The sequence below is a fragment of the Stegostoma tigrinum genome, chromosome 2, assembly GCF_030684315.1.
Source record: "Stegostoma tigrinum isolate sSteTig4 chromosome 2, sSteTig4.hap1, whole genome shotgun sequence".
Lineage (NCBI taxonomy): Eukaryota > Metazoa > Chordata > Chondrichthyes > Orectolobiformes > Stegostomatidae > Stegostoma > Stegostoma tigrinum.
The window spans coordinates 4,895,619-4,907,731 of record NC_081355.1 but is presented as its reverse complement, the minus strand read 5'-3'; the positions used below and the strand labels follow the sequence as shown (position 1 = coordinate 4,907,731).

The following is a 12,113-nucleotide window of genomic DNA, read 5'->3' as shown; positions in this document are numbered from 1 at the left end:
GAACTTTTTTACCAAATCATCATTAATTACTCTTTGTAAGTTGATTACCCATTTACTTTAATGGAAATAAAAATTGAGATATATAAATCAGAGCCTTGATTTTCTGTTACTTGTGTTACACTAGTTCATAAATTCAAGATCAGTGCTGAAGTGTCAAGATAAAATCAAGCTCAAGCAGAATTCAGATAATAGGGATGGCTAGAGAAAGGAGTTTAGATGTAACTCTGTCCCTTTTGAAGCCACATGTTGCGTACTTAAATTTGTCTTCTGCTTTTAGTTTATGTATTACTTAAAGTTAAACTGCATACTTTGCGGCAATTTGCCCATGATTTACATGACTTAAGTCAGGAGTGTGATGGAATGCTCTCTACTAGCTTGGCTGAGTGCAGCCCCCGCAGTATCCACGACAAATCAGCCCACATGGTTGTCAACCCATACGCCGTTCAATATTCATCTTCTCCACCAGCAGCAGTGTGTAGTATCTACACGATGGACTGCATCAAGGCATCTCTTATAGCACTTTCCAAGCTTGCAACCCCTACTGTATTGTAGGACAAGGACATCGACACATGCAAACACCACCCCCTGCAAGTTCCTTCCATGTTATTCACCATTCTGGCTTGGAAATATATTTCTGTTCCTTCTGTGTCACTGCATTTAAATGCCAGAACTCCCTCCCTAGCAGCACTGCGAGTGAACCTACACATCATGGACTTCAGCAGTTTAAGAAGTTAGCTTACTGTCACCTTCTCCAAGCTACCTAGGGATGGGAAAAAAATGCTGGTCTGGCCAAGTGTGCCCAGAACTTCTGAACAAATAAATACTTTTCCTGAAATATAGAAAATGTTGGTGAGAATTATTTTGCAAAGTTGGAACCTATAAGCTAGACTGCACCCAATAGGTGGGAGGATATAATTTAATTTGACCAGAAGACCATATGATGAAGGAGCAGAAGAAAGCCATTCAGCCAATTGAGCTCCACCATTCAATGAGACAATAATTGATCAGTTAACTCTCAACTCAATTTTCCTACCTTTTTTCAACAATCCTTAATCTCCTTCCTGATTAAAATTATGCCCACCTCAGCCTTCAATATACTTAATGACTGAACCACACCGGCTCTCTGCAGATAGAATTTCACAGATTCACTGCCCTATGAGAGAAGAAATATCTCCTTCTCTCTGAATTAAGTGTGCAACTGCTAATTCTGAGATAATGGCGTCTGGCCCAAGACTCTCCCACAAGGGGAAACAAACTTTCCCCATCCACCTCAGTCCAGTCCCCAAAGAATCTTAGAGGTTTTAATAAAATCGGTTTTCATTTTTCCAAATTCCAACAAAGACAGGCCCCCAGTTAATCTCTCCTTAAAAGACATTCCATCCATTAGCACAGTGAACCTACTCTGGACTGCTTCCTTCGCCAGTATACCTTTCCTTAAATAAGGAGCCCAAAACCTGTTCACAGTATTCTGGTGCTTTGTAAAGTTTAACAAAACCCTCTGTACTTTTTTACTCTATTCCCTTTGAAACAAAGACCAACATTGAATTTCCTTCCCTATCACTACTAAATTTGGATGCTAGCTTTGTGTGATTCATTGATGAGGACTCCCAGATTCCTCTGTTCTGAAGATGTCTGCAGTGTTTCTCCATTTATATAATATTTAGCTGCACTATTCTTCCTCCAACATTATGTTCCATTTATCAGCTTTTGCCCCCGACTTAACCCGTCTCTGTCCCTCTTCAGACTCTCTGTGTCATCCTCACCACTTGCATTCCCATGTATTTTTGTGTTATCCACAAACTTGTTGATAGTACATTCACTTCCCTCTTCCAGTATGATAAATCTATGGAACAATTAAACGTAAACACTCATAAGGGAAAAGTGTTTATATGAGATGTGTGGAGATGTACGATATTTCATTCCCAGATGAATTATTCTATTCATCATTTTAGTTCTTTCCCCTTGATTGATGTGTACTGCCATCATTCTTGATGATGTGTTGACACAGTTTCAGTGCCAGTATTCTGACATTCATGCCCAGAGCTGGTACAATGGGTTAAATGCTATAGAGTAGGTTTCTTCAGCAACACATTCTATTTCTCACTGTGAATTGTTCACATTGCTAGCAGCAGCTGCCGTTATGTACCTCACAATTATCTTGCCAGATACAAACCCAATCTGGAAGCAAGGATTCTCAAGCTGTTTGGCTGGGAGCTTTTCATAATTCAAATGGACACCAGATATTTCAGATACCATATTCAGATTTAATTTAAATCTCTCTTTAAGAATGTAATGTAAAAACTAGAAGCAATTCAGACCCCGAGCCTGCTCCTTCATTTGACATGATCACATTTCAGCTGCAACTGCACTGTGCTGCCCTCTCTGTAATTCTTTAACCTGTTCTAATTAAAAATATGTCCATCTCCTCCTTAAATTTACTCAATATCCCAGCATCCAATGCACACAGGCAAAGTGAATTCCACAGATTCACAATCCTTTGAAAGAACTAATTCCTCATCATCTCTATTTTAAATTTGCTACCTTAAAATGACTGCTTTAATTCCTCTCTGTCAATCTCCTTTTAGCATCGTATAGTCCTCAATTAGGACTCATCTCATTCTTCTCTCCCCAGAGACCACACCCTAAATGGCTCAGTCTCTCTGCATGAGGCAAACCCCTCATCCCTTGTAGAGGCATGGAAATTTCACAAGGCGACTTCACTGGAAAATAATTCATTGCATACCCTTTGTGTTTTACAGAGATTAAAAAGCATGCAGTTTATACACCATGGTTGCTGTCCTTCACAACTGTGCTGTCTTTTTATTGAAAGAGCTTATATGACAGGTCGGCACAACATCGAGGGCCGAAGGGCCTGTACTGTGCTGTAATGTTCTAAGTTCTATATCATACCGTCGTAGAGTACACAGATATACAGCACAGAAACAGAGTCTTTGAGCCAACTTGTCCATGCTGGCCAAGTTCCCAAACTAAGTTAGTCTCACCTTCCTGCTCCTGGCCCATATCCCTTCAAATCTTTCCTATTTATGTACTTATCCAAATGCCTTTTAAACGTTGTAACTGTACCTGCATCCATCCCTTTCTCTGGCAGTTCATTCCACACAGGAACCACTCTCTGCGTAGAAAAGTTGGCACTCAGGCCCCTATTAAATCTTTCTCCTCTCACCTTAAAAATATGTCCCCTGGTTTTGAACTCCCCCTGCCATAGGGAAAATACTCTTGTTTTCACCTTTTCTATGCCCTCATGATTTTATATACCTCAATAAGTTTACCCCTCAACCACCTATGCTCCAGGGGGAAAAAAAAACCTTTCCAGAGTATTTTCATGTTTCAAACCCTCCAGTCCCAGCAACATCCTGGTAAATTTTTTCTGAGCCTTCTCTGGCTTAGTAATATCCTTTCTGTAACACGGCGACTAAAACTGCACACAATAATCCAAAAGTGGCCTCACCAACATCCCGTACAACCTCAACATGATGTCCCAATTCCTATACACAAAGGTCTGGGCAATAAAGGCGAGCATGCTAAGTGGCTTTTTAAACACTGTCTACTTGTGATACAAATTTCGAAGAGTTATGCACCTGAACCTCGAGGTCTCTCTGTTCGACAACTCTACCCGGGGTCCTACTATTAATTCCGCATGTCCTTTCCTTCTTTGTTTTACCCCAATGCAATACCTCACACTTATCCAAGTGGCATTTCATCTGCCACTCCTCAGCACTTTGACCCAATTAATCAAGATTTCTTTATAATCTTTGATTACTGTCTTCACTGTTCAATAAACCACTAAATTTGGTGCCCTCTTCAAACTTTCCCCCTGTATTCTCCTCCAAATCATTTATATAAATGACAAACAGAAGTACAGCCAGCACCAATCCCTTAGTGTAGCATGTTAGAGCTCCACAGTTTTCAGAACTCTGAGATGCAGAGGCATCTGGTTGCTCTTGTGTATGATTTGCAAGAGGTTAGTGTGCAGGTCCAGCAAGCATTTAGAAAAGCTGATATGATGTTATCATTTATCATGAGCTGAATTGAATGCAAAAGTAGGGAAACTGTGCTTCAGATACAGAGGACACAGGTGGTACTGCATCAGGCATACAGAGATGAGGAAGAAGTTATTGTCTTAGAGAGAAGTGAAACTGTGGAATTATTTACCACAGAGCACTGTAAAAGCTGGGTGTTAAATATGTTCAAGGCTAATATAGATAGCAAAGAAATCAAGGATTGTGAGATAAAGGCAGGAAAGTGGAGTTGAGAATGATCAGATCAGCCAGAATCTCATTGAATGATACAGCAGACTTGATGGGCTGAATGGCCTACTTCTGCTTTTGTCCCCTGCAGTGCCAGTATTCTGCCATGCATGCTCAAAGCTGGTACAGTTAAACACTATAGCTAAATACTGCGCAGAGTATTGGTCTTCTTATTTAAAGAAGGATGAAAATGCATTGGAAGTGTAGTGGTTATAATGAGGTCAGCCAAGTGGACCTCATAGAATATGAGTTGCCTGACTGGGGTTGTTAACTTGGTCCAATTAGTGAGCTCTAACTGACAGAAATGAACAGGAGTGTCAGAGGTTTTGTTCACTCTGAGGGAGCTGGATTAGTGTCAAGGAACCTCCATGCATAAATAAAGGGGGATTTAGTAATGGGATACTGGCCTCTGTGGAGTTATTTCAGTGAGCAGTTTGGAGGATGTTCACCAGACTAATACCTGGAATCGACAGGCCGTCTTACATGGAAACATTGGACAGATTAGGCTGGTATCTGCTGGAGTTTAGAAGAGTGAAAGGTAACTTCATTGAAACATATACCACCCTGCTGGGTTTTGAATAGGTGAATGTGGATTGGATATTTCCTCTCATGGGATAATCTAGAACTTGGGGTTAGTGTTTAAAATCACTCATTTAAAACAGAGATTAGGCTAAATTTATTTCTCTGAGTTTGTGGAACTCTCTTTTTGAAAAGATGGTAGGAATGGAGTTCTAAATATTTTAAAGGCAGAGGTGGATAGATTTTTCCGAAGCAAGGGGTGAAAGGTTATGTGAGGTAAAAGGGAAATTGAGATTATAGTCAGTTTGTGCATAATGTTATCGCAGGCTCAAAGCGCGCAGGACTTAGGCATTGAAGGTACTGCCAATCATTTATATGCTGGTATATAGACTTATGTAGTTCAACGCTGGGGATTGCTCATCCTCCTGTAGTCGCGACAAACAATTTATGCTATGTGACTGCTGCCTCACCAGTGAGGTACACATCACATATTTTGGTAAATGTTTCAATGAAGCTTAGCTGGAGGCTGGAAAGGCTTCTCACTGAGATGCTAATTCTTGAGCAAAGCAAAACTCTGGCTAGGAGTCTCAACAATCCTCTCTTCAAAAACACTTTGTCCACCAGCGGTCTAAACAACATTAAAGCAAGGTGCAGTGCAAAGAAATGGAGGCAAAACAATAGCAATACCGATACTGACCTGTCTCAGTTGCTATGACGGTAATATTATGCCATTGCATTTCTTCCCGGTCAAGAGGTTTCAAAGTTACAATTGATCCATTGGCAGAGTTTATGTTGAAATATCTGTCCAAATCAGTATGTCGATCAATTGAGTAACTGAAAGAGTCAAATCAGAAAAGCAATTTATGCAGCTTATCACCAGTTTTCAAACATGGTCATAAAATCCACACTGTTGGTCTGACTTCTTTGTTGATCCCTGAAACATCTCAAACACCTGGACTCTCACCCAACAATTGGCTTCCTGAATCAGTGCGTTATTCTCTGCTCAGGACCTAGTCAAATGCCAGCAGGATGATTGGTGTCAGTGAATTTATCTGAATAAATAAGTATAAATTCTTGCAATTGCTTGAAATTTGATATCTGTGCTGATGAGTGCAAGATGAAAATCTTCAGCGACAAGTCTCCTTTCAACAAAATTCATTTAGCTGTCAAGAAAGCAGCACCTTCTCAAAGGCAATCATGGATTGTTGGTAAACATTATCGAATAGAAACCCTACAGTGTGGAAACAGGCCATTTGGCCCAACAAGTCCACACTGCCCATCTGAAGAGCATCCCACCTAGACCCATCCCCCAGCAAACCCACACAGCCTAAATCTCCATGGGCAATTTCCCATGGCCAACCACCTGTCTTGCATATCTTTGGACCATGGGAGGAAACTGGAGCAAACCCACACAGACACAGGAAGAATGTACAAACCTTGCACAGACAGTTGCCTGAGGATGGAATTGAACCCAGGTCCCTGGTGCTTTGAGGCAGCAGTGCTAACAACTGAACCACAATGCTGCCCCAATTATCTATATGTAATGCTCACATCCCATAAAGCAAGAAAACAAAACATGCATGAGGAACAATAAAAGTAACTGTACAGTCTCTGTAGCCCCACCAGAGCATTGAGCTGCTCTCTCATTAGGGAGAGAACACTGGTTCTGATGAAAGGTCACTGGACTTGAATCACCAACTCTGTCTCTCCACAGGCCTAATGGGTTTCTCCAGCAATTTCTGTCTTAGATTTCCATCATCCAGCGTTCCTCGTTTTATTTTATATGAGAGGAAATTGATGGCAGTCTCAGGCAAGGGGAGGGGTTGAGAAGGAGAGCCTTTCATGGCAACCTCAGCCAGAGCATGATTTGAACCCACACTAGAAGTGTCCATTTGTATTACAATTCAGCTGTCCAGCCAACTGAGCTAAACTACCCCCAACCAAGGCATGCTATGCTCCATGAAATTGCACCCCCATCATGAAAATAAAACCAAAATGAAAGGACAGGAGGAGAGAGCCCCGCCAATAGTAATAAAATAAAACGTGTCTGAAGATCAAATAAAATGTGTCGAAACATAAATTTACAGAGTTGTTCTCCAGTGTGTGGTGGCAGTCAGTGGGAAGCAGCAGGTTTTTCACGCTGTGAGCTCTGATCAGAGCCATCTGCTAGCGACAAAGCGCTAAATGCAGGAAAGATCATTCCCAAAGCAAGGAAAGAGTAAAACCTGGGAAAGTGAATCATGTTTTACCCTGTTGCATGCACTTGCTCATAGTGCAGCATCTTAGAAAGCTCCACGCTGGAGGCTCAGCTAAAATGTGAGTCAAAGGAATGCCATACAGTTTGCTGAAATAATTTTCATTTAATCTAAAGTTGTGAGACAAGTTGAAATCAAGGCCAGTTAAAAAAACATACCTTTAAAGAGCATGAATTACATCATCTACCTTATTCTTGTAGAATTCTCTTCACACAAAATGGAATTAGACTTGAATCCTGTAACTGGAACTCAGACTAAACACCTTGCCTTTTCTAGTTTCCAATGCTCTCCCCATGGTACCAACCTCTTTCAGCTAATTAATTCTAATCTTTGGGTTCTGCCTCATGCCCAGTTGGCCTTTAAGGGACTTGCTAATGATATCAGCAGTGTCTTGCAGCCAGTGACCTGAGGGTGCAGGATCATACCCTGCATCTTACCTCAGATCTCTTGCAGCATGACACTCTACTGGAAGCAGTGTCATCTGTTGTACCCTCACAGCTCATTCTTAATCCAGGCACCAACATGCAAGAATAATGTATTGTTTGCAAATACAATTAGCTATAATAAATGTCTGTTCGTTTCTTCAATACCATGATATCGACACTCAGTTTTATCTACACTCAGTTATGGGAGATAAAGACTGAGAGAAGGTGAAATGTCTTCACTCAGAGAGCGGCGAGCCCGGGGAATTCTCTGCCACAGAAAGCGATTGAGACCAAAACATTAAATGTTTTCAGGAAGGGGTTAGATGTAGTTCTTACAACTAGAGAATTCAAAGGGCCTGGGTAGGAAGTGGGCACAAGGTACTGAGGTAGATGATCAGCCAAGATCATTCTGAATAACACAGCAGGTTCAGAGGGCTAAGGGGCCTACTCCTGCCCGTATTTTTCTCTGTTTCTGTGTTTCAATAACATAAGGATTGTCATATGGAGTTGGAGACAAGCTCACATCACAAAGTAAACCAACTTCCCTTGGGCATTATCAGGCCTTGAACGTTTATCCTTCTGCTCAAGGTATTCTTCCCCTTCTTCTTCCAAATCAACATCACCAAAATTTCCAAGATCACCCCTTGACTGCTTATCCTTCCTTTACTGACTGTTGTTCTGTCTCCTACCTCCTTCTTCTTCAAAGTTGTTTCCACATTCCAAATCAGTGCCTATTTCTCCCACAGCTCTACACTTGATATCCTTCAACAGGACCTGAAGAGCTGCTTGTCTGTGCCTGGAAAATGTTGCATCCTTTCATACTTGATTCATCCGAAGCCTTTGATGAGTTTGCTTATACTTCAAACACCCCCTCCTCTGATCACTGATTTCTCTTCCATAACTGGAGTCCAAAGAGGATTCAGCTTAAATATCTCAGCGTTTGTAGGAATTGCAGATGCTGGAGTCAGAGATAACACAGTGGAGATCTGGAGGAACACAGCAAGCCAGGCAACTTCAGTGGAGCAGGAAGGCTACCGTTTTGGGTTGGGATCCCTAAAACATAGGTGAGGGTGTGGCTGAGAGACAGAAAACAATGCTGTAGGTAGTAGGAGGCTTGCAATTTCTCAATGACATTTCACAGCATCCTTTGTAGGGAATGTTACAGATACATCATCAGATTGTTGTGGAAAATACGATTTATGGATCACTTCCTGGTATTTTCTGAATATATGGGAAAGTACCACTGCTAATTTGGACATTTTAGTGCCAAAATCTCCAAAAGCTTGCACAGTAGGGTATGTGTTCCTAATTTGAATGCACTATAGACATAATTCTCTGCATATACATTTGGAAAACATTTTGCCTGGAAAGTCTTTTGCCCCTTCATTCCTTCTGCCTTCAACTGTATCAAAAATGTTGTTCTCTGCTCACCACTGCAGCATCTCCGCACCACCCCAACCCCCACAACCCCCCTGAATCCTTATCAGCCTCTATAACCCATTGCATCTTTAACCTTTTCAAATTCTGATGTGGGCAAAACCAGGAACAGTGTACTAAGTAGGATGATCAGCCATGATCACATTGAATTCTGGAGTGGGCTCAAAGAGCCGAATAGCCAACTCCTTTTCCTATTTGCTAAGTCTTTATAAGATGTAGGAGCAGGAGTAGGCCATCTGGCTCATTGAATCTGCTCCGCTGTCCAATGAGATTGTGGCTGATCTGATTATTCTCAACTCCACTTTCCTGTCCCACAAACATTGCATCCTTTACTGGTTATAAATCTGCCAATCCCAAACACATGTGCTTAATGGCCCAGCCTCAACAGCCCTCAGTGGTAGAGAATTCCACAACTTGACAACCAACTAAGAGAAAAGAATTCTACCTCATCTTTATCTTAAATGGCTGAACCTTATTCTAAGATAACGCTCTTTGGTTAGAGACTCTCCTAAAAGGGGGTAACAATCTTTCTGCATCTACGCTGTCAAATCCAGTATATTTCAAAAAAGTTACCTCTCATTCTACTAAACTCTGCCCAGTTCAAGCCCAACCTATTCAATCTGCCCCCAAGAAAATCTTTCCACACTCCAGTGAGTCGTGGGTTTACCGACGTCAATGTTGAAAAGCTGCTTGCCTCTGACTGGAAGGCGTAGAATTAGAGGTCATGATCTCAGGATAAGGTCAATCTGTGATGAAAAGGACTTTCTTCACTCAGAAGCTGTGACTATCTGGAAATTTCTACCTCAGGGAACTTTGGATGCTCAAGTTGGGAGCAAGAGATTTTAGGAAACGGAGGATATCAATGGATGTAGAGATAAATGGAGTTAGGCAGAGATGTACAGCCATTGTCTTATTAAATGTTGAACTAGCTGCATGGGTTAAATGGACTACTCCTGTTCCTGTTTCTTATGAAGGGCATTAGGGTCCTAGGGGGATGTGATGGAATAACAGCAGCCATTGGTTAGTAGGTCATTGCTCTTCTCCTGGGTAGCCATCAGCTATTTCTATCAGGGTTGAACATTCAGCCATAATGATGTGTTTTCGGGAGTCTGACTGCTCACTTTAACTTGTCAGGCTGGCTGCAAACACAGGGACTCCTAACACAGATAGTTGCAACTGCAGATGCTGGAGAATCTGAGCTAACATGTCGTGGAGCTGGATGAACACGGCGGGCCAAGCAGCATCAGAGGAGCAGGAAAACTGACATTTCAGGCCTAGACCCTTCTTCATTTTCTGAAGAAGGGTCTAGGCCTGAAACATCAGCATTCCTTCTCCTCTGATGCTGCTTAGACTCTTAACACAGTCCTCCCAACCCCCAGGGCACAGACTGTCTGTTAGCCTGACAATGCCTTTCAGGATCAATAAATAACATTCTCTATTTATTCTTCATTCTAACGATCAGGAACCAGGAGTGACACATCTGCCTCCATTAATACCTTATGTAAAGCTGCCTGATTCTGTGCTACATCATCAGATTATGAGGAGCTAATGCTGCTCTAAAATTAACTCTTTTAGAGCCATTACCTTACACACTCTAAGTATATAAATGATGAGAGGGGTTGGGGTCCAGTTGCATATGATCTGAGTTCACTGTGACATAGGGTCTTACACACCAGCTCAATAGCTATAATTAAAGATAGCCTTTACTCTGCTGCTCCAGACAAGTTCAAGGTCCATTTTCTGCTTTCCAATTCCATCCCTTTAGAAATCATAGGAACCGAATAGTGCAGGTCAAGGCCATTCAGCCTGTTGAGTTGGAATTGATCTCCAAAGAACATCCGCAGACCCACTCCATCCCTGCAAGCCCACATTTCCCATGGCTAATTTAGCTTGGCCAATCCACCTAACCTGCACATCTTTGGACTGTGGGAGGAAACTAGAGAACCCAGGGGAAATATTTGCAAACATGGAGAGGATGCACAAACTCCAAACAGTCACCCCAGGATAGAATTGAACCCAGGTCCCTAGTGAGCAGTGTTAACCACTAAATGTGTGCCCTATTGATTATTTTCCAAGGGCTATATAGTCTCCTTCTTTGTCCAACTTATGTTAAACACTTGGGAAACAAAATCTTTACAACATTTTAAGCTCAGCAAATGTTGCCCTTGTGTTTTGAGAATTTATTGACATCTGAGGCATCGGTAGCGTGACCCTATTTATCACCCCACTTGATAAACAACGTTGGATTCTGGATTTGAAATCACATTTATAAATTGTGCTGTGACGCTGTTTTAAAATTAACCCTAGAAATCGGATGCGAACTTGAGCGCAATGATTGTGCAAACTCTGGACTGAAATCACACAGGAGGAATTTAATACAAATGTGCAAAATATTGCAATAAAATAGCGGTTAGGGGGAACTGAACACAATAAGAAAGTAGCATAAGATCTCAAGGTGCAACATATCTTTTAATATTCAAGCATATTATTATTCCAATTATTACCTACCTCCTATTGCAGGAGTCTGTTTTATTTAAAAATATATTTGTTCAAGGAAGTGTAGGCCTCACCGATTGGGCCTGTATTAATTGTCCATCATTAGCTGCCCTTGAGGAGATGATGGTGAGCTGCCTTCTTGAACCGTTGCAGTCCATTTGGTGTCAGGACATCCACAATACAGTTAGGGAGCCAACAGCACTGAACCTATGGTGGTACGTTTCAGAATCAAGTCAGTGAGGGGCTTGGAGTGGAATTTGTGGGAGATGATGCTGTTCCCATGTACCTGCTGCCCTTGTCTATCTGGATGGCAGATTTTATGGCTATCTAAGGAATATCAGTGAGTCATGGTGCATCCTTCACATGGTACATACTATTGCCAATGTGCGTTAATGGTGAAGGAGGTTCAAGCTTTAGGGTTGAACTGTGAATCTTGGGTAATTTAGTTATAAACTTTCTCGATTTTTCACAAGAACAAACAAAGGCTCTTCATGTATCAGCAGCTGAAGGGTTCCACCCAGCTCTCACATTCCAGTAGGAGCTAACGTGCTGTTATAACTTTCATTTATATATTGCCTTTAATGTAACAACCCACCCTAAAGTGTTTAGCAGAAGCATTACAGAGACACTGAGCCATGTAAGGAAAACTTTTGAGCAGATGGCCAAAAATTTGGGTCAGAGATTTTAAGAGAAGTCTTATGAAAGAGGTAAGA

The 12,113-nt window shown here is 41.6% G+C and overlaps 1 protein-coding gene across 8 annotated transcripts in view; it reads right to left on the bottom strand.

The window, feature by feature from the left end:
- LOC125463699 (cadherin-6-like) overlaps window positions 1-12,113 on the bottom strand; it is a 192,978-nt gene that overhangs the window by 33,452 nt on the left and 147,413 nt on the right. For all 8 annotated transcript variants that reach the window (XM_048555323.2, XM_048555297.2, XM_059651877.1 and 5 more), the window contains one exon: window positions 5,485-5,621. In XM_048555323.2, the coding sequence (XP_048411280.2) occupies window positions 5,485-5,621 (137 nt within the window). The remainder of the gene's footprint in view (window positions 1-5,484; window positions 5,622-12,113) is intronic.